Below are 26,896 nucleotides of genomic sequence, written 5' to 3'. Positions count from 1 at the left end.
TTTTTTCATGAAATTTTTTCACATGCTATACTATGAAATTTTTTCGACATGCTATACTATGACCTTTATTTCATAAATTTTCGACATACTACGATGACCTTCTTTTCATGAAATTTTTCGACATACTACACTATCACCCGTCCAGTAGGCTCCGATCTACTGGGGTCTAGTCAACCAGGGCCCCGTCCACCAGGGTACCGTTAGGGACCCCTGGAGGAGAAATCCCAAATCACCTCTTATTTTTTTTTATTCTTTATTTTTCTCATTTCAATGTTTTTCTCTCTTTATTAAACTGGTTTTCTGACGTCTGACCTGTGACGTATAATCAAGTGTCATTGATTAATTGATCTCATTCAACACTCGTATCCATAATTTAGTAAATATTGATTGACGACAGACTCGATGAAATGCAAGAAAACACTTTAATTTCATCATAATTTACATTCTGATGGAAAAACATGACAAGTACAAAAGAGACGATTATTATAAAAAACTAAAGACATCTTTAATCAGGTTTAATGTGTGAGCCTGTGATTGGTCGCAGTGGTTCAGCTGACATGATGAGTCTCTAACGAGTGACGAGTCTTCGTTTAGTCGTCTGCGCCACCAGTTTGTGATAATCGTCCAGTTTGTCTTGAACTTTATTATAAATCTGAAAACAGACGAAGGCAAACAGATCGCTCATTAAACTGATTCACAGTGTAAACAGGAAGTGATGTAATGAGAAGTAAACCGGAAGTGACGCAGTGAGACGTAAACAGGACGTGATGCAATGAGACATAAACACTAAGTGATGCAGTGAAGCGTAAACACGAAGTGATGCAGTGAGACGAAAACAGGAAGTGATGATGACTCACGCTGCTGTTGGTCTGTGTCTCTTTCAGAGTCTGCAACAGCTGATCGATGGACGTGTACGGCAGCCAGACGGAAGACGACGTCGCCGACAGCGGCCTCTGAGACAATAAATACAATAAAAATAATTCATCATTCTGTTAAAACAAGTCATTAAATATCTTTGTGGTTCATTCTGCTGATCGTTTACTTTTCAAATATCACAATATTAGTATTATTTGAAGTATAACTAGTAGGTAGTTGCACCAATATATCTGCCGATATTCTCCTAGTTGACGGCCATCAGCCTATCGGCAGACAAGACGGCATTCTCTGATGGACGATGTTTAACTGTTGTGTTGCTTATTTGCAGTCAGTCTCTGACAACAGCACTTCAAGTTTTAAGTTTAAGTTACAGTGGGAACGTGCAGCAGTCTGTCCCCCATACCGGGATCCAGTCCCAGGTGATCAGAGTGCAGCAGCATGTCGAGCCGCTGCATCGTAGTCCCGCGACCCCACCGTGGGTCGACCCAGCTCGGACAGCCGAGACAGCGAGGCTGAACCAGCAGAACGGAGCTCTCCATTGGCTCCCCGACGGCGTTCTGACGCTACTAGTCTTCTAGTTAATCAATCATGGATGGCGTCGTTCTCTCAGACGGATAAAAGAATAAAAATGAACAATGCTAAAATAGGTTGCTACATATACTCAGGCGGCCGTTAATACTCGGGCGTCCCGCCCAAGTGAAGTCTATGTGAGAGAAAAACTGATTATGTTTTAATCACTTTTACATTTAATTTATAAAAGTAATATTTTTGTTGGGCTGTACTGAAACATTCTTCTCATTGAGTCGTAAGTTGTAGAGCAGCTGAAAAGGAGTTATTTTTAAAATTTCACGAGACAGAAGTTTATATTAAAGGTTGTTTCATTTGTCTGATTGAATTTGTGCTGATTCTGAGACTTTAAAACAGTTCAGTTATTGTTTTATACTGAAGAGGTTTTTGAATAACAGCAAAAACGTAATAAAAAACATCGGTATCGGCCTATCGGTCCATTTCCTCAAATATTTTTACCTCTATTCCAAAGTACTGGTGTCCTCTCCCGAGCAGAGCGTCAACGTACTCCAACACCAGCTCAGCTGCAGCGTCCAGGAGGTCAAAGTTTAAGTAGAGACGCAGCAGAGACGCAGCGTCCACGCCCTGTAAGAGAAACAGCTGCATCATGGGAGAATAACCAGCAGAGACACAGCTGCATCATGGGAGAATAACCAGCAAAGACACAGCTGCATCATGGGAGAATAACCAGCAGAGACACAGCTGCATCATGGGAGAATAACCAGCAGAGACAGAGCTGCATCAATGGGAGAATAACCAGCAGAGACACAGCTGCATCATGGGAGAATAACCAGCAGAGACAGAGCTGCATCATGGGAGAATAACCAGCAGAGACAGAGCTGCATCATGGGAAAGACTGCGGCTCTCATGATTTATTAATTCAAGATAAACTATCCCTCCTCCCTATTGGCTGAACTCTCACCTTGTAAGACCTGATGAGCCAATCGGGCAGAGGGACGCCATGTGACAGCAGCTTGTTGATGACACAGCGCTGGTGTTGTCCGTTAGCAGAGGGATACCTGTCCAGGTAGGAGGCCAGCAGCCGCCACGCCTCGTCTGTAGCACTGACCACAGAAGAAGAGACAGAGTAAATAAGCAGCTGTGATTGGTCAACATAGGGATTGGTTTTAAACAGACCTGTGGTTTGCTATGTGAATCTAATACTAATCAATAACAGAGATAATCAATAACAGAGATCACACCTGGACTCTTTGGTGTTGACGACAGACGACAGCTGATTAGCAGCCAACCAGCTCCAGGCTTCATTCTGAGGCTCCTCCCCCCCAAACTGAAGCTTAATGCACCTGAAAAACAAACATGGCGACAGTTTGTGGTTATGTTCCTCACCGTGTCATCAGGTGCGTTTCCATCCACCTGTTGTTATACACATGAAAACAGCTGGATGGAAACGTGAACAAAACCGAGTGGAAACGCCGGAAAATAAAAAAGAATCGACTTGGCTGAGGTGTGAAAGTTGTCGTTGTGGATAAAAGCTCAATGTGACAAATAGAAACAGATTTAGTGAATACATGTTGACGCTCGCTGCTGCAGCCATCTTGGTTTCAAACAAACAAAGGATGATGTCATGAAGCAGGAACTCACTTGAAGGTCAGACCCTCGAAGACTGAAGTCAGGTTCAGGTTGAAGGTTTGACAGACGGACAGCGCCGAGTCAAACAGTCCTGTTTGGACCAACAGGGACACCATCTCCACTGCTGAGGCACCGCCTACAGACAGACAGACAGACAGACAGACAGACAGACAGACAGACAGACAGACAGACAGACAGACAGACAGACAGACAGAGAGAGAGAGAGAGAGAGAGAGAGAGAGAGAGAGACAGAGAGAGACAGAGAGAGAGAGAGAGAGAGAGAGAGAGAGAGAGAGAGAGAGAGACAGAGAGAGAGAGAGAGAGAGACAGAGAGAGAGAGAGAGAGAGAGAGACAGACAGACAGACAGACAGAAAGTTAGAGACAGACAGACAGACAGACAGACAGACAGACAGACAGACAGACAGACAGACAGACAGACAGGGTAAAGAACAGCCACATTTAATATTTAACTTTAAACCCAAGAAAGAAAAAACACTTTGTTTGGTTACTAATGATCTCAGATCTCTCCTCTGATGGAAACATGAGGAAACTTCAGGTAGACAACCTCGGGTAGGCAGATGTTAAAGGTGTAGAAGATGTTAAAGGTGTAGAAGGTTAGAGGGCGTTAAAGGTGTAGAAGGCTTAGAAGGTGTAATGGCGTACCAGCGATGGCGGCAGACGGCGGGTGGTGCTGGGCGAGGGTGAGGCGGCTGCGGGACAGGATGTACTCCTTCTCCAGGTCCTTGAGTTCCAGGATGTCGACCTGACGTTTGACTGTAGGAGGAAACAAGGATCAGATTATTTAGGGTTAGTTTAGCATTTAGTCCGTTTTAATCAAACTGTGGAGGAGAAGAGATTCACAGCAGATCAGTAACCAGTCAGAGTGGAGCTGCAGCTCTGGAGACCAAACAGACCCTCAGCACATCATTTCTATTATTTGGTCTGCTTTAATTGGTGCACTGTGAAAACGAACCAGACTAAATAGGAAAAGTATTGATTTCACTGGTGAAAGCACCATATCTAGTGTCTGTATTACCACGTCCTCGTCCACCAGGGGGCAGCGTCCTCACTATAAACCACACATACCTGACCCAATCCAACTCTACAGAAAAGTCCTGTTGACTGTTGAATGTTGGACACTTTATAATGTTTATATTATTATGACTAATGATCAGTAATAACTGGATTTATTGACATTATTTTACCAAAGTAAGTTACTGTTATCACGAATCCTTTTCTTAAACTTTAACTATGTTTCAAGTAAGCGGGTCATGATGTGATATAAACCCCTTCAGGGCGAACATGAAATACATTATCACGCTTATTACACGGCTAGCAACGGTCTATTATACATAGCAACGGTCAGTTATTCGTAGCAAAGGTCAGTTATACATAGCAAAAGTCTGCAGTCTGTTATACGTAGTAACGGTCTGTTATAAAGAAATAACAGACCGTAGAAGGCTGTAATTGACCAATCAGAGTCGAGTATTCAACACAGCCGTGTAATAACCTGTTTTAGTTTGTTTAGCTTTAAATATTATTCTTGTCATGTAATTGTCGTCCTGTTTACTCTGTTTTACCCTTAAACACTTTGTAACTCTGTGAAGAAACGTACTATATAACTTAGATTAAGCCATTATCATTACTTAAAACACTCTAGTGATGCTGCCGAGGAATGATTGTGTCTGTCCACAGAGAGGTTGCTAATAAAGTTTTGTTAAAGACGGCTGATGTCACCTGGTTCAGAAGAAAACTCTCCGTCAGAGTTCCTCTTTGGAGACGCTCCTGGACGCTCGTACTGCAACACAAACAGCTTTATTTACACCAACAACCACACTGAGAACAACATTCAACATGCAGGTCCTGCTCTGTTTGCATATATTTATACTGTATCGATAACATTTAATCGTGATTAATCAGGGCAACTATGCTGCTTTATGCAAATATATGTATATATCTGTTTTATTGTAAATCAATGAACACAAAACAATGACAAATATTGTCCAGAAACCCTCACAGGTACTGCATTTGCATTAACGCGTTAAAGAAATTAGTGACATTAAAAGGAATTTTAACTTAAAGCGAAAAATAAATTAGTGACATTGAAACGAATTTAGGTTAACACATTAATGAAATTAGTAACATTAAAACCAATTCAAATTAACGCGTTAAAGAAATTAGTGACATTAAAATCAATTTGCATTAACGTGGAAAAGAAATTAGTGACAAAACGAATTTGCGTTAATGCGAAAAAGAAATTAGTGACATTAAGACAAATTTGCGTCATCGCGTTAAAGAAATTAGTGACATTAAAACCAATTTGCGTTAACACATTAAAGAAATTAGTGACAAAATAAATTTGCGTTAATGCGAAAAAGAAATTAGTGACATTAAAACAAATTTGCGTTAACCTCATAATAATATGTTAATGCAATTTTTTTTAATATCACTAATTTCTTTAATATGTTAACATTGACAGCCCTAATATATTTGTATGTATATATACAGTATACTGTATATGTATGTGTGTGTGTGTGTCGTACCACAGCTCCGGAGGCCGGCTGGACAATCCAGGCGTACTCTGGTCTGATGAGGCGAAGACAGTTCAGAGCAGCCAGGTAACAGTTCACCTGTTTCTGAAGGCCGAGACGCGTCCGAACCTCTCGACCGAGACGCATCCCGAACTCAAACATCACCGTCCCAGCTAAACACATTCATGTGATAAAATACAAAAAGACAGAGTCTGGTTAGTTCATAATAGTTCGTATTAAAATGTCAGATATGTACAGTGAGATTAAACACTGAGGTGTTGTTGCAGTAGTCTTACCTTTCCTGTAGTTGTGTCTGTTGATGTGGAAGGCGTACAGCAGCTCGTAGTAATTATGAGCCAGCAGGTCCAAACCTCTGGCCCGAGACTCGATGATACCGACGACCTGGTGACGACACAACAGTTAACGACACAACAACACTGTTTGGCTTTCAGCTGGATCAGAGTCGTGTTCAGTTACTGCTGACGTAAACCCAACATTTCCACATTTTGCTGGTTCATACTAAAAACCTTTAAATAACGGTGGACTTTTATTGTGAAGAATTTAAAGGAAATTAAATGTGTTTATCACAGAATTAGCGGAGCTTTGTTAGTGGCTATTCTTCAATAAGAAATAATTATTAATTTATTTCTATTCTATATTAATGTATGATTATATATGGTGAGGGGTCAGGGGAAGGTTTTACCTCGTCGTGCAGGTTGACGTAGGAGAACTGGACTAAATCCTGCAGCTGAGAACGTTCACACAAAACCACCACCAGTTGACGGAGACAATCCAGCTGCCTGACACCACAACAGCAAGAGTTAGTTTATACAGAAAATAAATACATTTTTAATCATCATTAATCATCAAAATCTCCTGTTTTATTCATGTTTAACTGTCATCAGTCACTCTGACAAGCTTTTAATATTTATGTCTTTTTAATGTGTAAAAATATCAATATTGTCCCGTGAACAAGTGTCTTTACACTTTCTCACTTCTTTAATTTTGTGTGTATATATATATATATAAATTAATGTGTGTGTATATGTACATACATGCTGCAGTCTGGGTTCTGGGTGAGCGCTTCATAAGCTTCACTGTTGTGTCCCAGATCCAGGTGATGTTTGAATATTCGAGTCCACAGAGCCGCCTGAAGGCAAACACAAATTTATATCTATACATCATATTAGAAGAGAAATATGTAGAAACAAACATTAAATAATTTGGGAAATGGATTCAACCAAGAGAAAAAGCTTAAAGGAACTGTGTAGTATTTAGTGACATCTAGTGGTGAGGTTGCAGATTACAACTACTGCCGTGTGCAAAGCGTGCAGCAGAACTACGGCAACGACGTGAAAACATGAACGTTCCCTCCAGAGAGAGTAACGTTATCGACTGTGCTCCAACCAGGAACAGTTAAGAGGTTTTTTTTTCTGTTCTGGGCAGCTGTAGAAACATGGAGGACTCTGTGGAGAAGACCAGTTCCATATGGAGATATAAACGGATCATTCTACGCTAACGGAAACACAACCCCTCTTATTATCAGCTGATTATATACTAATGAAAACATACTTAATAATATGATATTACATTTCTACCAACAGATTCCCCTGAATGTTACACCCTGTCCTTTAATAATTCTCACCACAGCTCCCATCACAAACAGTCACATCATAGTGACATCACATTGGTGCAAAACAAAAACATTAATATAAACAGACATAAGTATAATTGTCTGTTTACCTGTCTGTTTACCTGTGTGTTAAATGTTACCTGTCTGTTTACCGGTCTGTTAAATGTTACCTGGCTGTTGACCGGTCTGTTAAATGTTACCTGTCTGTTTACCTGTCTGTTAAATGTTACCTGTCTGTTTACCTGTCTGTTAAATGTTACCTGTCTGTTTACCGGTCTGTTAAATGTTACCTGTCTGTTTACCGGTCTGTTAAATGTTACCTGTCTGTTTACCTGTGTGTTAAATGTTACCTGGCTGTTGACCGGTCTGTTAAATGTTACCTGTCTGTTTACCTGTCTGTTAAATGTTACCTGTCTGTTTACCTGTCTGTTAAATGTTACCTGTCTGTTTACCGGTCTGTTAAATGTTACCTGTCTGTTTACCGGTCTGTTAAATGTTACCTGTCTGTTTACCTGTGTGTTAAATGTTACCTGGCTGTTGACCGGTCTGTTAAATGTTACCTGGCTGTTTACCTGTGTGTTAAATGTTACCTGGCTGTTTACCGGTCTGTTAAATGTTACCTGTCTGTTTACCTGTCTGTTAAATGTTACCTGTCTGTTTACCTGTCTGTTAAATGTTACCTGTCTGTTTACCGGTCTGTTAAATGTTACCTGGCTGTTTACCTGTGTGTTAAATGTTACCTGGCTGTTGACGTCGGTGACGGCCTCTGTTATGGCCAAAGAGGCCAACTGGATGACCAGCTCAGGTAGACCCACATCCTCCAACAGCCGCAGCACCTAAACACACACAATCAATATGTGGAAATACTGTATATAATATATATATAAATAAAATATTTCAGTTCTGTGTAGTTTCACAGTCACAACACTGAATAAAACACAGACAATTTTAACAACTGTCTCACTAATGGACTGGTGGTTTCCTCCATCTATATTGTTCTCGGTTCTTCATGTGTACCTTGTTGTAGTATTGTAATCTGGGGGTCGAGGCAGCCTCCTCATCCTCGCTGCCCGTCAGTTTCATCAGGAACTCCTCCTTCTCCACCTCTGTCGCTGCCTCCTGGAAACACTGCAGAGCCTGAGGAGAAAATACCAACAACAGGGGTATGTGAGGAGTCGACAGAAACCAGCACCACCAGTTTGTGCTTCCAGTCTACACACTGTAAAAATACAGGTGTGGTTGTTGTGACCCACCTTCTGGCCCTCCCCGTTGGCCAGGTAACACTGACCCAGCATGAAGCGACAGGAGCCGATGTTCACCTGACACCAGGGACCAATCAGACGCACGTACTCCTGCACACACACAACATACAGGTGAGATACACCTGAGACGCTCTGCCATCAACAACACAATACAGAGATATAACAGACCAGGGCTGACCGATAAATCATATTTTCATTGTCATCGCGATTTGGTAAAGGCTGCTTGAAACGCGATGGATAAGAAAAATCATTTTATTCAGAGATGGTTACCGAAACCCGTTAATGAACGGGCTCCAGGGCTGAAGACTGTAGTATTTATTATCACACTGCAGCCTCTCCCTGCTCTGTCAGAGCTCTACACATCAACACACACAGAAAAGTCAGAGATCAGCTGATCAGGGAGACCTCTAGGACTGTGTATCGGCAAGAATCTGGCGATACGATACGTATCATGATACAGGGGTTATGATTCAATATGTAAGGGATAATGTACAGCGAGCCGGTCTTACCGCGTCGGGGTGCAGCATCGCCCTGTCGGGGATTCTTTCACAACAATGACCTGCTAGCTGTTCATTAGAAGAGTCAGTGATGAAGAACATAATAAACTCAAACCCACCTGCAGCTGTGTGTACTGACAGTTGGCCATCAGACACTCTGGGAACTGGAAACCAGGGTTACTGGGCCAACTGGGAGATGCCAGTTAAGATTCAACAACAAACCACTACACCATGGTGAAGACAGGAAGTCACCAGAATAAATAAAATATAAAAGTATGATTACTGCCTTCCTGAGGGTGTGTAGGAAAAAACACCTGCTCAGTGTGTTGTCAGGTGAATAAAGGATACAGCAGCTGAGCGAGCAGGTTGACCACGTTGGAGATAATGTGACTCCAGTTGAGCAGAGAGTTACTCTGCTGCTGAGAGTAAATCTGAGAGATGATCATCTTCCTGGCTACAGTCTGATAGAAGAGCTCCACCACCGTCTGAGGACTCAACACTGCTGAGACAGAGGGCACTATTATTACCTAGTATGCACACTGAACGTCATGTCAGGTACTATTATTACCTCATAAACACACTAAACATCATGTCAGGCACTATTATTACCTCATACACACACTGAACATCATGTCAGGCACTATTATTACCTCATAAAGTGAACTTTAATAACAGTAACTGTATTAAAAGGACTATTAGTACCTCATAAACACAGTGAACTTTAATAATAGTAACTGTATTAAAGGGACTATTGTTATCTCTCTGATGGAAAACAGACGTGATGAAACTGATCTGAGTTCAGTGTTTCTGACCTGATCTGTTGGTGGAGAGGGCCGGGGTGTCAGACAGCTCCAACACTGTGAGGTGCTGCAGGTTAGCGTCTCTGCAGGAGGTCAGAGGTCAGAGGTCAGTCAATCTATGTGAACACTTTCTACATGTGGGTCAAGTTGTTTTAATCAGAAATTAGAAATAAACATGAATTAAATTAATTAAAATAAATAGTGAAAGTGTATAAGGGTTTAGAACATTATGATAGAAGTATATGATGATCATCCCCAAGCTCTATTATGTCTCATAAGTTGTTGCAGCAATCTTTGGAGATTTGGATCATCAGATTTGGGGCTTAATTGAACCATTTTTTTTACCAATGGAGAATTGATAAAAATGATCAATAATCCCTCTAAAATACCAACTTAAGACACCAAGACTTTGTGGAACACCATAGGCGATTGGATGGCGAGCAATTGTGTTGTGTAAACTGCTCTGAAACCCCCTTATTGTCAATCTACTTTGATCCACAAGAGTCTCAGCTTTACAGTGATACCCAATTTATGTAATTCAAGACTGTTTAGGGACCCCAGTATGCAGAAATATTCAAATCTCGGCATGTCTTTAAAGGGGAGACTTGTGGGTACCCATAGAACCCATTTTCATTCACATATCTGGAGGTCAGAGGTCAAGGGACCCCTTTGAAAATGGCCATGAGTTTTTCCTCGTCAAAATTTAGTGCAAGTTTGTAGCGTTATTTAACCTCCTTCACAACAAGCTAGTATGAACATGGTTGGTACCAATAGATTCATCAGGTTTTATAGTTTCATATGATACCAGTATCTTCACTCTAAAACTGAACCTATAGAACCTCTAAGAGGCAGTAAAGTCGGACAGGATCGCTGGTCTCAGGGGGTTAATAGTTTTTCCTTCCAGAGCAAAATAAATGATTAAGACCTGTGTGTGCGTGTGTGTGCGTGTGTGTGTGTGTGTACACACTCACATGATGTCTATGGGGACGGAGGAGGCCAGGCTCTGACTGATGTGTTTGAGGAGGTGATAGGAGGAGAGGAGGTTGGAGCTCCGAGGGATCAGGTCCTGCTGGAGCTGCAGCAGTTGAGCCCCTCCCCCCAGAAACACCTGAGAGACAGAGACACACATTATAACACACACACACACTATAACATACACTATAACGCACGCACGCACACACACACACACACACACACACACACACACACACACACACACACACACTATAACACGCATTATAACAAAGACACACTATAACACAAATTATAACACACACACACATTATAACACGCAAGCAGGCGATGGTAGATTATTACATCGTGATGCGTTCAAATGTAATCATGTAACATTGGATTTCTGGTGAGAAACTTGAATAACTCCAGTAGTTTGAAGGAGATGTTTTCACAACAATATCAAATAGATAATAGAGAATTATGACCTGTTTAACTTCCTTACACTACTGTAGCTCTAACCAGCTAATAATATATAATTAGAACTACTAATTCAAAGATTCTTTTAATCAATAAAAAATAAAATCATTTATTTCCTAATCGTTTGAATTGTGTGTTTTTATGCCAATAACCACGATAGGACAATAACACAGTAAAACATTTAGCGTTTGACTGTTGGAATTTAGCACAACATGGAAGTGAAAACAGCGCTCTGTATATTTAAATGTCAATTTGCAATAAAAATATTTTGTCCCTAAAATCGATGAATAATCATGATAAATAATCGTGATCAAAATATTGATCAAAATAACCACACAGCCCCGCTGAGAGGATTTCACCACACAGCCTCAAACTAATTTATTGCTTGGCTCTTGGTGTGAACAGAGCTTAACAGTGTTAACCTGTGGGGGGGACCGGAGGGTGGGTGCGACGCTTCAGAAACGACGCCGTTGGTCAGGACAGCGTTATCAGCTCTAACCGCCGTATGAGAGCAGTGCATAGCAGCGGTCGTGAGCTCGCCAGTGCAGCCAACTGGGGGGCTGACGGTCTACAGCTCTGAGTGACTGGATCTGCCTCGTGTTGTTTTGATTCATCCATTCATTCATCCACCCATTGTGTGTGTGTGTGTGTGTGTGTGTGCGTACGTTGTCTCCGAAGCGTAGGTATAGTTTCTGCAGGATCAGCAGGTCTCTACAGAACAGCGCTCTGGTCATGGTCATGTGACACACAGCCTGACAGACGAGCGACACCGCCGAGCTGCTGCCGTACAGCTGAGACAGGCTGATCCTCAGGTTCAGGCTCTGACCTGCAAGACACAGAGCAGGGACAACTAAACACACCACACATCAGGGACCAGGAGTCCACATGGGTCTATAGACCTGAACCAGGAGTCCACAGGGGTCTATAGATCTGAAACAGTAGTCCACAGGGGTCTATAGATAGGAACCAGGAGTCCATATGGGTCTATAGATCGGAACCAGGAGTAAAGTGGATCAGCCGTTACCCACCAGGTGCGAGGGGTCCTGGTCCTTCTTCTCCGACCTCGGAGTCCGTCTCCAGGTCCATCTCCCTGAGCAGGACCATCATGGCCGCCATCGGATTACGAATGTCCTGCAGTTTGTTCTGGATGTCCTCGATCACGTTGTCACTGCAGGAAACACGACAACACATTTAAATAAAACTACTACAGCTGAGGATTTTACATACCTTATTAAACATATTCTAATATTATTCATTCTAAAGTTCATTCAACATTATCTAATATTATTCATTGTAACGTTTATAAAACATTATCTAATATTATTCATGATATGGTTTATTAAACATAATCTAATATTATTCATGATATGGTTTATTAAACATAATCTAATATTTATTATAAAGTCTATCAAACCCCTCCAATGAATTGCCATCTTAACATGGTGGAGAGGTTTGTGAGCCCCAGTGACCCTGGGAGCTGTGTTGTCGGGGGCATTAGCTCCTGGTAGGGTCTCCCAAGGCAAAGTGGTCCCAGGGGAGGGGCCAGAACAAGAGCAAATCACAGACCCTTATGAATCGGAGCCAACAGATTTGTGGAATCTAGTGGTTAATATTATTGATAATAGAGTGTATTAATTAATATTATTGATTATAGAGTATATTAATTAATATTATTGATTATAAAGTGAGGTGACTGACTTGTCGTTGGACAGCAGGTTCTCCAGGACGAGTTCTGCAGCCCTCTCAGGTGACTGAAGGTGTTCCAGAGCTTTCTCCATCTCATACGCCATCTCTCCAGAAACAGCATCACTGACCAGCCGCAGACACTGAACCAGCTGCAGCACGTCACGGCCCACATCTGGATCTGACAGGTCACATGACAATAACACACATCAGGATCTGACAAGTCACATGACAGCGTGGTCACATGACAGTGTGGTCACATGACAGCGTGGTCACCTTCAGCGATGGGCGTCTCGTCCTCTGAGAACAGGTACTCATCATAAGACAGGTAGAGATGATCCACAGCGAAACACGGCAGGAGGAACGACACGAAACCCTGAAACACACCAGCATTAAAAAGATTTAAAGACTTTAGTGGTCCGTCTCCACAGGTGTGTCCATAGGTGTCAGAGAGAGGGACACTGACCGTCTTCAGCAGACAGACCATGCCGGTGCTCTGGCTCACAGTCAGACCCAGAGGCAGGGACAGAGCCTCCTGGTACTGGAGACAGCAGGCGTAGAACCTGGACCAGAACTCCACCTGCAGCTGACGGTACTCCTCCTGAGAAAACTCAAACTCTGTCACACTGCTCTGCAGCTGGAGGAGGAGAGACAGACAGGAAGAGGAGAGACAGACAGGAGGAGAGAAAGGAGAACAGATTACTGTCTGCACTGTCACAGGAAGGAAACCAGAACAACACTTCCCATCTTCTTCTAAAGTGTAACATCGCTGTGCTGGACACGACCGTAACAACGCTACGCTGGACACGATCGTAACAACGCTACGCTGGACACGACCGTAACACATCGCTATCGCCAGATGAGTGACATCTTTGTTCAGCTCATTTTCTGGAACCAGTGTAGCATTAAAACATGGAGGAATTAGCAGGCTAGCTAGCTAACTAGCGGTGCAGGTGTTTCTTAAAGGGTTAAGCAGTAACTCACCTCACTCTCCACAGCCACCGTCACCTCCTTCTTCAGACTCTCCCAGGAAAGATCAGTGATCCTCTCTGAGCCTCGGCGGTAGATCTGAGACACAGAAAACACACGTCATCAGCAAAGCCAGGTAGCTTTACACCTGTAGAGCTTTAACTATACCAGGTAGTTTCTCACCAGTAGAGCTTTAACTATACCAGGTAGTTTCTCACCTGTAGAGCTTTAACTATACCAGGTAGTTTCTCACCAGTAGAGCTTTAACTATACCAGGTAGTTTCTCACCTGTAGAGCTTTAACTCTACCAGGTAGTTTCTCACCAGTAGAGCTTTAACTATACCAGGTAGTTTCTCACCTGTAGAGCTTTAACTATACCAGGTAGTTTCTCACCTGTAGAGCTTTAACTATACCAGGTAGTTTCTCACCTGTAGAGCTTTAACTATACCAGGTAGTTTCTCACCAGTAGAGCTTTAACTATACCAGGTAGTTTCTCACCTGTAGAGCTTTAACTATACCAGGTAGTTTCTCACCAGTAGAGCTTTAACTATACCAGGTAGTTTCTCACCTGTAGAGCTTTAACTATACCAGGTAGTTTCTCACCAGTAGAGCTTTAACTATACCAGGTAGTTTCTCACCTGTAGAGCTTTAACTATGGCTGAAGCTGTGAAGCGTAGAGGAGAGAAGAGAACCTCCAGGTACGTCTCCTGTTAACACACAACACATACAGTATTTAATCAGACATGATGAATGAACAGTCAGCTCAGTTATCATGACAACACACCTCATCACCTGGATACAATTTGTGTTGCGTCATTTCAATCATTACTGTGAATGCTGTACATTATACATATATTACTTAATCATGTTATATACTATTCTGGTGTACTCTGTAGTAGATCTACTTTACTTTGCTGCTACTAATAATCACCACTATGTCACTGACACAGTACTGTTGTATTAGTTTAAGTACAACATTGATGTTGTTTACTGCTTGGCTTGTAATTTGACTGAAATTATTTTGTGTAGTTTCTATTTTTATTTCTATTCTTATTCTTTTTTCATATACTTCTAATTATTTATATTTCACCTTTCTGTCTTTGTGCTGAGTTTTTCCTGAGGAACAAACATGATTAACTGATTTATTGTTTCAGTTCTTAAATTCAGCTGTATCAGATAATTTTATCGATCAATGAGGAGGTCAGAGGTCACAGTGTGACTGGTCTTACTCTGGGGTCCTGGTCCACTCCGATATGGACTTCTTCTTCAGGTGGAGGCTGAACAAACACCTGGTTCCACTGACCTGCTGTATTACTGGACAACACACAAACACACACAGGATCAATATCACAGGAGGAGGGGCCACTAGAGATGATGTATTTTAACATTAATTAAGGGATAATGTACAGCGAGCCGGTCATTGTTGTGAAATAAACCCAATCAGGGCGATGTCCATCGAGTATTCAACAACACTGTGTAATAAAGGTAAATTAAGCTGTGATCGAGGCGGAGCAGCAGAGACACAATCAGCTGGAGCACCATGTTAACCAACCAGCTCTCAGCTCACTGTGATCTGACCAATCAGCTTTGATGTGTATTCTGACCTCATGTCTTTAGTGTCCAACTCTGTTATTCAGGGTCCTATCTGTCTGACATCGCCGCGCATCACAGCGGAACTATCACTGCTAGTTTCAGACCGACGCTGTTGTCATTTTCACACCCAGCGCCCACGTTGTGTACGTAGCAGATGTACTTGCGCCCATCTGATCGCCCATGGGCGTGTTGGTCTTAAAATGAGGTGTGGTCAGGCGCTTTGTTGGAGCATTGACCAACAGAAGCCTGATCTAAAGTCTGGTGAAGTATTTTCCTGCTATTTAAAGGGCTCATTATTCAGATAGTAAGATGAGTCTACAGGCAGGTTCACAACACACGTTCACTCTGCTTGTTACACACAGGGACGCAGCAGAGCTCCTCCTCAGTTAAACACAGCGTCAGCTCTACACCAATGTTTTTATTTATGTTCAGGAAAACATTAAATTCAGAATATAATGGAATATACGGTGATGAAGTAAGGATCTCAGGCATTCTGGATTGATCAACCTGCAGCACTCTCAGCGCTCCTCGCCGTGACCAGAGAGATCACTGGTGTGACTTTAACCTTCCTGTCTGTTGAGCTAGCTGGTTGAAGCTAAGCTAACTCTGAAGCTAACTTTGCACCAAAGATCATCTTTTTAATTTGATGAGATGTTGTCAGGTCACATGACCTCCTCACAAATATGGACAAGTGGACCAAACAGGATGGAGACTTTTTACTTGTATTTACTGTAGCCAGCTACAGGAAGTTAGGAGACCAATGACAGATGTTAAAAGCCAACAGCAGCTCAGATTAGATCATGTGACTTACTGTTCATAGTTGATGTATTTGACCACGGTGGCGTTGGAGTCGTCCACCCAGACAGCCCAGATGTCTGTGGAGGTCAGAGCGAAATCCACCAGAGTCTCCTGTTGACACACAGACAGACAACATCTTCATACATGTATTCATTACATCTATTACTGTATATGTGTTTCTGTTACTACTACATGTCCTGATCACAGTTCTCATCGGTGGACTTCCAGTAGCAAAGCCCACTCTAGATACCGCTCCTTCTACCCTTGGCCCGAATCCACCCACATCCTCCAGATATATATCTAAAATATCGGAGTTGACACCACAATGAGTAGCCATAACAAAAAGATGAAAGATAAGTTGATAAATTGAGATCCCCGACACAAGACGCAAAAAATAGCGGGATGAAATCATGCCATTTCATTTATTTGAGGATTATCAGTCAGGATTTAGATTATCATAGCACAGAGACAGCACTAGTGAAAATTACAAATGACCTTCTTGCATCCGACAAAGGACCTGTCTTCTTAGATCTTAGTGCTGCTTTCGACATCATTGACCATCACATCCTATTACAGAGACTGGAATATTTAATCATTAAATATTCCAACTAGCTTACTGCTACTTCCGCTACCTAACCGGAAGTTACGAACATAATCATTTCTACAGTAACACCCCTGAGAATAAGGTGGATAAAATAATACAGTAGATAAACCTGAGGAGAATTAACATCTGAGGAAAGTTTTCTGCTGCTTGAAAAGCTATTTACAACTGCCCCAATAACAGAATCCAAGGGCTGAGCAAGCGCATCAAAAAATGTCAACCCCGCTGCTACAACTCCCTCCGAGAGGAAACACTGTGTGTATGTGGACAGGCACGCTGGAGCAGGAAGTGACATCACAGCTCACCTGCGTGGTGAAGAGAGAGGAGATGTGGTCGAGACTGTAGCGGTTGTTGTCGGTGGCGACCAGCTGCAGGACGGTGAACTGTCCTCTCTGAGGGACGGCCAGGTAGACGCACAAACAGAGGCCGGTGGCGGCGGAGAAGGCCAGTCTCAGACGGTGACCCTGACCGGCCAGACGCTTCACACCTCGACAGGCCGGCATGTACTCCAACATGTCCGCCTCCAGCAGACACGCCTGCTCCTGTGGGGGGACGCAACAAGTATTTCTTTAATTATGCAGTACTTGTTATTAACAAACTCTATATACAGGAAATACTGAGTCATCAGTGGACATCAATATGGCAGACTAGAAAATGCATCTCTTGCTGAAAATGCGTGGGAATGCTGACAGCTGAAATTAATTGCAAAGCATTGCTGTAAATATGGAACTGAATTGTAAAACTGGCAGAGTTGAAAGCTGAACTGATCCAAAAAAAGAACTGAAATTCATTGGTAGAAAAGCAGGAAGCTAAACTGTCATACTGTCAAAGGTGGAAGTTTTGACTCGTTAGACAAAAAGTATTTTTTGGGTGGAATGAACCTTGAAAACTGTACAGTAAGTGCTTGTACAGAAAGTAGTATTTGGGTGAAAAACAAACCTTTAACCAAACCTGCCTTTATGGTTTCATTTATGTTTTTTTCTGCACTTTTTTTCTTTGTTTCTTTTGGAGAATTAATTAATGTTGATTTGAATTGAATATCTATCTAACTAATTACATCTCCCAGCACAGCAGCTGTATGTGTGAAGCTCATCGGTTGGAGAGGAGTCTTACCCTGAAGGACCACATGCGCAGCTTGTGATCCTGACAGAGGGCGAAGATGAAGGAGTCTTCCTCCAGCTCTCTGACAGCCAGACTGAGGACCAGGTCAGCCGGACTCTGTTCCCCCCGGATGGAGGAGGGCATCCAGCCGGACAGCCTCTGCATCATGGAGCTCCTCTTCAGCTCCACCATCGACACGCTGCCTGCAACACAAACACAGACATAGACAGCCTTCAGAAGCAGTCCTTCTACAGCTGACCAGCACCATATGAGAGCAGAGAGCCGCTGTTTACCCTGTGTGTCGTGGGGGGGCAGAGACACCACCATGATGCCTCCAGCAGCTGAAGCCAGGGCGTAGTGGGCCTCTCCGGACGGACTGATCCAGGCCGTGGAGGTGCTGGGACTCCCCGTCTGTCCCACAGAGCTGGGGATCAGGACGCTGTGAGACGGGTCCTGTAGACTCAGCTTCCCCACATCAGTGAAGATGGACTGCATGTGGAGCTCCGTCACCAGTTCCTGGACAGGTATAGAAACAGGTATAAGACAGGTATAGAGACAGGACAGACAGGTAGAGAGACAGGTAGAGACAGGTAGAGAGACAGGACACACAGGTATAGAGACCGGTAGAAAGACAGGTAGAGAGACAAATATAGAGACAGGTATAGATGTGTGTGAAGTGAGGTGTGTATTTACTCACACTGTGGTACATGCGTGCGGGGTGAGGCAGCACCAGCCTGTGGACGCTCTGATTGGTGGAGATGAGGATGATGACATTGTTGAGGGTCTCCTGGATGTGGACGCCGCCCGGCAGCACGCTGCAGTGAGACAGACGCAGTCTGACGGCATTGTTTAGCAGGTTGGCATCCAGAGACTGTTCCACCAGCTGCACGCTGTCACCTGACGTACACCTGCACACATACACACACTTTAAGTAAAGAAGGACCTTCAGAGAGGAAGTAGTACATGAATTCTTCCTGTTACTGGATACTAGTTACTGGATAATAGTTACTAGTTACCGGTAACCGGATACTATTTACCTGATACTATTTACTGGGTACTAGTTACATGGTACTTGTTATGGGATACTAGTTATGGGATACTAGTTACAGATTACTAGTCACCGGTTACTAGTTACCAGTTACTGGTTACTCACCAGTGAATGAACCTGTTTTTTTTTTCTTCAATATTATATATATTTTTTTTGTTGTTCATTTTGAAACAACAGAACAAACATTCACAAACGTCCCCAATAATAACATTCTCGGTACAAAGAAACTTAACAAACCTAATAATATAAAATAAGCCAGTATAGATCCAGGAAAAACATATTATATACAAAAAGTAGATAAATAAGTAAAAAGAATATACACAGGTAAAAAAAATCTAATTATTAAAAACAATAAAATAAAATAAAATCTAAACCTGTTACTGGTTACTCACCAGTGAATTAACCTGTTACTGGTTACTCACCAGTGAATAAACCTGTTACTGGTTACTCACCAGTGAATAAACCTGTTACTGGTTACTCACCAGTGAATAAACCTGTTACTGGTTACTCACCAGTGAATAAACCTGTTACTGGTTACTCACCAGTGAATTAACCTGTTACTGGTTACTCACCAGTGAATGAACTTGTTACTGGTTACTCACCAGTGAATAAACCTGTTACTGGTTACTCACCAGTGAATGAACCTGTTACTGGTTACTCACCAGTGAATAAACCTGTTACTGGTTACTCACCAGTGAATGAACCTGTTACTGGTTACTCAAAAGTGAATGAACCTGTTACTGGTTACTCACCAGTGAATAAACCTGTTACTGGTTACTCACCAGTGAATAAACCCGTTACTGGTTACTCACCAGTGAATAAACCTGTTACTGGTTACTCACCAGTGAATAAACCTGTTACTGGTTACTCACCAGTGAATAAACCTGTTACTGGTTACTCACCAGTGAATGAACCTGTAACTGGTTACTCACCAGTGAATGAACCTGTTACCGTTTACTGGTTACTCACCAGTGAATGAACCTGTTACTGACGACAGACAGCAGCTTCCCGCTCTCGTCATAGTGAAACGCTCCAGCACTGTCAGGAAACTTCACACCTCCAGGAAGAGCAGTCACACCTGCACACAGGTAAGAGTTCATATTAATGTTTCAGTGCCCAGACCGAGAGCAGAGAAACAGAGAAGCTGCTATCACTCTTTCATCACTTTAACTCACAGTGGTGGAATAATAACAGAGAGAATCATGGGAACATTTCCACCTGAACCCGGTAATAAGGTAATACTAATAACATATAATAATAACATCAAGTAGGTAAACATGGGTGTTGAAAGTGTGTGTGTGTGTGTGGGGGGGGGGGGGGACGACGACTAGCGAACAGATTTTTTACCTGAACCGCTCCAACCCTAATATACATATATACACTGATCAGGATTTGATCAGGATTACACCTGGATTGTGGTTGCATTTGCTGCCGCGTCTGCTGCCTGCTTGACACCAACTGCTACCATCATTAATTCATTCCGTCTGTACCAGGGACTACCTAGGCTAAGCGAGAAAGTGGCAGCCTGGAGAATGAGGCTTCTTGGCCACTGCCAAAGACATCAAGAACTCCCTGCAAGCATGCTGATGCTGTGGGAACCAACGCACGGGCATCGATCACGGGGACGTCCCACACCAACATACATGGACATACTGAGGAGAGATGCAGGAGTGGAGAGTGCTGGCGAGCTAGCCAGATGTATGGAGGACTGAGATAGCTGGAAGCTCCGCTGGAAAGCCTGTCTGAGGACGACCCAATGATATCAATTCCGATAGTTGTATTATCACTCTTTTACAACCACTGCTATTGATTTTTGTTATTAGTCCTACTTGTATTAGTTATTACAGCTGCTGTGCTATTATTGTCTCTCTCCACAGCGCGTTGCAATGCTCTTGGTGGGATTTCTTGTTGGGTCTCTAAACTATAGAGTACGGTCTAGACCTGCTCTATATAAAAAGCGTCTCGAGATAACTTCTGTTATGATTTGACGCTGTATAAAAATTAATTTAATTGACTGAGCCATAACATTAAGACAGCATGGGCACCCTGACTTGTCTGCAGCTACGCAGCCCCATACACAACAAACTGCGATGCACTGTGTGTTCTGACACCTTTCTATCGGAACCAGCATTAACTTTTTCAGCAATTTGAGCTACAGTAGCTCTTCTATTGAATTGGACAACACGGGCCAGTCTTTGCTCCCCACGTGCATCAATGAGCCTTGGGTCTGACCCTGTCGCCGGTTCACCGGTTTTCCTTCCTTGGACCACTTTGGTAGGTCCTGATCACTGCAGACCGGGAACATCCCACAAGAGCTGCAGGTTTTGGAGATGCTCTGACCCAGTCGTCTAGCCTTCACAATTTGGCCCTTGACAAAGTCGCTCACTTCCTTACGCTTGCCCATTTTCTTCTGCTTCCAACACAAAGTTCAAAGTTCAAAATATTCACTTGCTGTCTAATATATCCCACCGACTGCCAGGTGCCATTGTAACTAGATAATCAATGTTATTCACTTCACCTGTCAATGGTCTTAATGTTATGGCTGATCGGTATATATATACACACATACAAAACATATAAATATGTACATATACACACACACATATATATACACATATCTATATATACACATATATATATATATATATCACACTAGCAGACTGAGGAAGTTTTTTCCCCGAGGCGTTCAGACTTCTAAATAGATAATTCATACGACACCTTCTCACACAAAAAGTACCTCAATCATATATCTTATACTGTATATACTGTATATGTTCTTAATATGCCTGTATATGTTCTTAATATGTCTTGTACAAAGTATTTCCTTTTATAATTGTAATATAACTTATTACTTTTAATGGAGCTTCCCAGCAAAAAGCATTTCACACGATTGTACCTGTATAACCGGCGTGACAATAAACATCTTGAACATACACACACATATATATATGCATACATACATACATACGCAGATTGCTAATTCCAGACCCTGTATGTATGTGTATTTATATACATATACATACATGGTCTGTCAGTCTGTCAGCCTCCACAGAATAAATCTCCATGGTAACTAGTTTGCCCCTGCCTTCATGAAACCTGGTCCAGGCTAACCTGATCCATGGAGGATAACTGTGAAACCCGGCTACATTCACACGGACAGGTGCCGTGGTGACGACCTAACGGAAGTGACTGTAACGTTAACAGGTTGACTTGTTTACCGATGTTCCTCTCCGTCAGGCCCCGGTACGTTACGGTGCGTTAGCACACACCTAGCAGCGTGTTAGCGGTGCTAGCTGCTGTTAGCATGTCCTCAAATAACATCTATATATATATGTGTGTGTGTGTGTTTGTGTGTGTCGGTGAGAGGACACCGGGAGCAGAGCTGTACGGTCATGTTACCGGGCAGGTTGACGGTCACGTCTCGGAACCGGTGCAGAGTTTCCCTCTCAAAGCCACAGATCTCGATGAAGCTGCGCTCCAACACCGCCGTCGCCATCTTCTCCTCTTCCTCATGCAGCTGTGACGTCAGCGGGACGGAGAGGCCGCGCGCTCATCCTTCAAACATTTAAAGAGACAGTAATAATAATCTTCTTCTTCTTGGGTGTTTATTGGAGGTTGGCAAACCAGCTTAGAGGTGCATTACCGTCACCTACTGGACTGGAGTGTGGAGCAGTAGATTGGCAGGAAAAAAATAAAATTTAAATAAATAATAATACAAATAATAATAAAAAAGAACAATAAAAAAACAGAAAATACAAATTAATAATTATTAATAACAATAATAATAATAAAATTATCTCCATTATTCCTGTTGCCCTTAAGTAATTCATTAGAAGATTGGGTAATTTCCTCCTAAATTTACTGTAGTTTCTTGTAATTAAGGACATTTTTAGAGAAAGATTGCTGGGAATTATACAATGTACGATACGATAATAAGATAATACTTTATTGTCAGACAGATCTGAAATTTGTTTTGCATAACAGCAGCTCCATTTGCAACATCACAAAAAGGACAAAGTCAAGAAACAAGAATACGTACATTTAAACATTACAACCACAGAAGACGATATTCAGGGCCCTTCAACGTACATTTGATCTGGGATTAGGCTCCATATTTAGTTTTAGGATTGACTGGTGTAAAAAGAGTGCTTCAGTCTAACCTTATTAAATCGTGGAACCCTGTATCTCCGATTTGATGGTAACAATTGATATTCACTGTTCAAAACATGGTTGGGGTCAGAGACGATGGTGTTAGCCAGCCTTAAGATGTTATTATGATAGGCTGAGTCATAGAATTTCTCAAGGGGTTGACCTACAATCTTTGAGCAGATTTTCATTTGGTGAAGCAGTTTTGACTTTAAAGTAGTGGACAAATTCTTGTACCATGTAGATTCCCCCTACATTTCTTCTTCTTTTTCTTCTTCTTCTTCTTTTGTGTTTATTGGTGGTTGGCAAACCAGCTTATAGGTGCATTACCGCCACCTACTGGACTGGAGTGTTGAACAGTAGATTGGCAGGAAAAAGTAAATAAATAAAATAAATAATAATTATTATTAATAATAATAATAATAATAACAATAGTAATAATAATAATACTAATAATTTAATTCTCTCAATTATTCCAAAGTGCTTTACATACATTGAAATAGTGCAAACATCAAGATAAAAACAATACAGAATAAAAACATAAAAACATAGGCCAAAATAAAATGTTGAACATAAGACTTTTGTCCAAAAAGTCAACAGTAATGAAATTTAAAACAAGGGATTGCTATAAAAAGGCCTTCCTGTAAAGGTAGGTTTTGAGGCGTGATTTAAAGGGACTATTTGTAACTTTCAGAAATGCTTGTTAACAGCGACACCTGTGGCCGTTAAGTCAACGAAAGTCAGCGTCGGGCTCGCGCTTTTGCTCGCTCTACATAGACATGAACGAGCATCGCTCAAAACAGTGAGGCGACACACGTCAGCTAAAACCACAATATCACTCTATATTTCAGCTGCTTAGCAGTAATGTTAGCTGACCAGACGAAGGTCTCTCCATGAATCACTGCTGATCCTAGTGTTGGCTTTTCCTGCTTCAGCCCCGCTGCCTCAGCCTCCGGGGCTGAAGCAGGAAAAGCGGGTCGGTGCCGGGGCTGAAGCAGGAAGAGAAACGTTATCGTCTCCCGACTGCCCCCATAGGGAGACGATAACGTTTCTCGCTGCGGAGCCCCGTCACTTCACAAGACACGGGAAACCTCTGTTGGTCTGTAGGAGCTGCAGCAGTTATTTCTACACAAACGTCCACTAGATATTCTCAGAGCTACTAAGTCTGCTGCAGTGTGTGGTGTGCGTGCATGCACGTCTTGAGGTGGAGCGAGACAGCGAGAATGCGCGCGGTGTGAGTGTAGGCAAGCAGGCAGAGGAGCAGAGACACCGGCCACACGCGAGCGCGCATGGGATCCCAACCCGGTAGATTTATACGTGTAAGAAGTTACAAACAGTCCCTTTAAAAGAAGAAACAGAGTTTACTAGCCTGAGTTCCTCCGGAAGGGAGTTCCACAGCTGTGGGGCTCTAACAGAGAACGGTACAACAGTACAACATTTTATTGGAGTAATTTTGTTAGTGATATTGACTGGAAGAAAGTTTGGTCCTTACCGCAAAAGTTGCTTCTAACAAATAAGGTAAAAGAGGTGTCATTTAAGTTGAGCCACAGATTCTACCCAGTGAAACATTTCTTACAAAAGTTAAAGAGTGACATACATGTAAATTGTTCCTTCTGCGAATCACATCCTGAAACTTGCTCTCATTTATTCTGGTCCTGTAAATTTACATGTGAATTGTGGAAAGATGTCAATAATTTTATACTTGTTAACATTTTCTCAGAAGGGTTAACGTTTTGAGTGAAGGTTTAACGTGTTGTATGAAGGGTTAATGTGTTGTGTGAACGGTTAAGTGTGGTGTGAAAGGTTAACATGTGGTGCTGGTGCTGAGGCCTCACCAGTCTTTGTTAACCCCTTGTTAACTCTTTGTTAACTCTTTGTTAACCCTTTGTTAACCCTTTGTTAACCCTTTCATAGAGGCATTATGTGTCAGCGTGCTGACTCAACACGCTGCCACATAAAGCAGCGAGCAGCGCTCAGGTGTATAAAAGCCCTGCACTCACACATGTGGGAAAGCAGTCCACCGCAGTCAACCAGAGCAGCACTACAACGAAACGCCAATATGTCCGCTACCGACATGAACATGATGAGCAAGGTAAGTCCTAGCATGCATCACTTCCTCTATCTAACCTCCAGCGATCAATAACACATCTTCACAATAATAATTTATTTCTTCAGTAAATAATAATTTACATTATCCCTTACATACAGTATAAATACAGTACTGATGTACAGTATATATTTACTGTATACATATACAGTAAATATATACAGTATATACTAGGGCTGTCAATCCATTAAAATAGTTCATCACATATTTATTGCACATTTTCTATCTGTTCTACTTACTTACTTAGTCCTTGTTGCGCCTTGTGGCACATAGGGCAGGGACTAAGGATCTCCACTCATCTCTGTTGTTTGCTTTCTTCTCAATGCTTCTCATTTTGTGTTGTTAATTTACTTACAATAATAAATATATCCATACATTTACACAAAGCAGCATATTTGTCCACTCCCATATTGATAAATACTTGACAAATCGACTGACAGCCCTGCTAATAACCAAAATGCTCTGATTGTTTCTCCAGAGTTTTATTTCTTTTATTCTAATAGAGTGTTCATGGTGGTCTCTCTGTGTGTGGGTCAGGTGGTGTTCTACGAGGACAGGAACTTCCAGGGTCGTTCCCACGAGTGCAGCAGCGACTGTGCCGACATGTCTTCCTACCTGAGCAAGTGTCACTCCTGCAGGGTGGAGAGAGGCTGCTTCATGGTCTACGACCGCTCCAACTTCATGGGCAACCAGTACTTCCTGAGGAGGGGCGAGTACTCCGACTACCAGAGCATGATGGGAATGAACGACTGCATCAGGTCCTGCCGTATGATCCCCATGGTAACCACACAACCAATCACAGCCCAGTGCTGCCATCTCCTTCATCACTTACACAACCAATCACAGCCCAGTGCTGCCATCTCCTTCATCACTTACACAACCAATCACAGCCCAGTGCTGACATCTCCTTCATCACTACACAACCAATCACAGCCCAGTGCTGATATCTCCTTCATCACTTACACAACCAATCACAGCCCAGTGCTGACATCTCCTTCATCACTACACAACTAATCACAGCCCAGTGCTGACATCTCCTTCATCACTACACAACCAATCACAGCCCAGTGCTGACATCTCCTTTATCACTTACACAACCAATCACAGCCCAGTGCTGACATCTCCTTCATCACTTACACAACCAATCACAGCCCAGTGCTGACATTTATATATCAGTATATTTGACCAATCAGAGTCCAGTCTCATATAATGCACTCGTCTTTATAATATTACTGAAAATGTGTAAAGTACAAAGCTGCTGGTAACCATAGCAACAGTCCGGCTAATTCATAGACAGTAAGGGACTCCAAGGCGTCCACAGAGAGACAGTAATAGTTGGCAGTAACTGCTGATTATTGATTATTGGTTGTGGATGTGTTTCAGTACCGTGGCTCGTACAGGATGAAGATCTACGAGAGGGAGAACTTTGGAGGCATGATGCACGAGCTGATGGACGACTGCGACAACACCATGGATCGTTACCGCATGTCCAACTGCATGTCCTGTAACGTGATGGACGGACACTGGCTGATGTACGAGCAGGCCAACTACAGAGGCAGGATGATGTACATGAGGCCTGGAGAGTACAGGAACTTCACGAACATGGGCATGAGCAACATGAGGTTCATGAGCATGAGGCGCATCAATGACTCATACTATTAG

General features: G+C 42.5%; 2 protein-coding genes across 5 annotated transcripts; one reads left to right on the top strand and one right to left on the bottom strand.

The window, feature by feature from the left end:
* Positions 1-408: 408 nt before the first annotated feature.
* On the bottom strand, positions 409-22,538 carry nup160 (nucleoporin 160). Of its 4 annotated transcripts, XM_074633280.1 has the most exons (34): positions 22,381-22,538; positions 19,951-20,059; positions 18,631-18,841; positions 18,227-18,449; positions 17,946-18,136; positions 17,138-17,374; positions 16,245-16,342; positions 15,070-15,154; positions 14,479-14,547; positions 13,856-13,939; positions 13,338-13,508; positions 13,148-13,247; positions 12,887-13,052; positions 12,217-12,356; positions 11,854-12,014; positions 10,729-10,865; positions 9,770-9,840; positions 9,306-9,456; positions 9,077-9,146; positions 8,452-8,550; positions 8,216-8,335; positions 7,939-8,034; positions 6,621-6,715; positions 6,269-6,365; positions 5,862-5,967; positions 5,578-5,738; positions 4,772-4,832; positions 3,698-3,808; positions 3,046-3,169; positions 2,646-2,747; positions 2,366-2,507; positions 1,903-2,028; positions 858-953; positions 409-652 (listed from the first exon to the last, which is right to left on the bottom strand). In XM_074633280.1, the coding sequence occupies exons 1-34, from the start codon at positions 22,475-22,477 to the stop codon at positions 569-571; spliced, it is 4,191 nt and encodes a 1,396-aa protein (XP_074489381.1). In that variant the 5' UTR covers positions 22,478-22,538; the 3' UTR covers positions 409-568. The 4 variants fall into 4 exon arrangements, with proteins under 4 accessions (XP_074489381.1, XP_074489384.1, XP_074489383.1 ...); XM_074633283.1 differs by lacking the exons at positions 409-652; positions 858-953; positions 1,903-2,028; ... (7 more) ...; positions 6,269-6,365; positions 6,621-6,715 and adding exons at positions 7,222-7,308; positions 7,411-7,878 and having other exon boundaries at positions 7,909-8,034; XM_074633282.1 differs by lacking the exons at positions 409-652; positions 858-953; positions 1,903-2,028; ... (7 more) ...; positions 6,269-6,365; positions 6,621-6,715 and adding exons at positions 7,222-7,728; positions 7,759-7,878 and having other exon boundaries at positions 7,909-8,034.
* Positions 22,419-26,896, top strand: LOC141766415 (gamma-crystallin M2-like). Its single transcript, XM_074633284.1, has 4 exons — positions 22,419-22,557; positions 25,042-25,219; positions 25,772-26,014; positions 26,618-26,896. The coding sequence occupies exons 2-4, from the start codon at positions 25,049-25,051 to the stop codon at positions 26,894-26,896; spliced, it is 693 nt and encodes a 230-aa protein (XP_074489385.1). The 5' UTR covers positions 22,419-22,557; positions 25,042-25,048.

Source organism: Sebastes fasciatus, chromosome 4, assembly GCF_043250625.1.
Source record: "Sebastes fasciatus isolate fSebFas1 chromosome 4, fSebFas1.pri, whole genome shotgun sequence".
In the NCBI taxonomy this organism is placed as follows: Eukaryota; Metazoa; Chordata; class Actinopteri; order Perciformes; family Sebastidae; genus Sebastes; species Sebastes fasciatus.
Note: the sequence above shows the minus strand (reverse complement) of the source record. Positions and strands in the feature narration are given on the sequence as shown.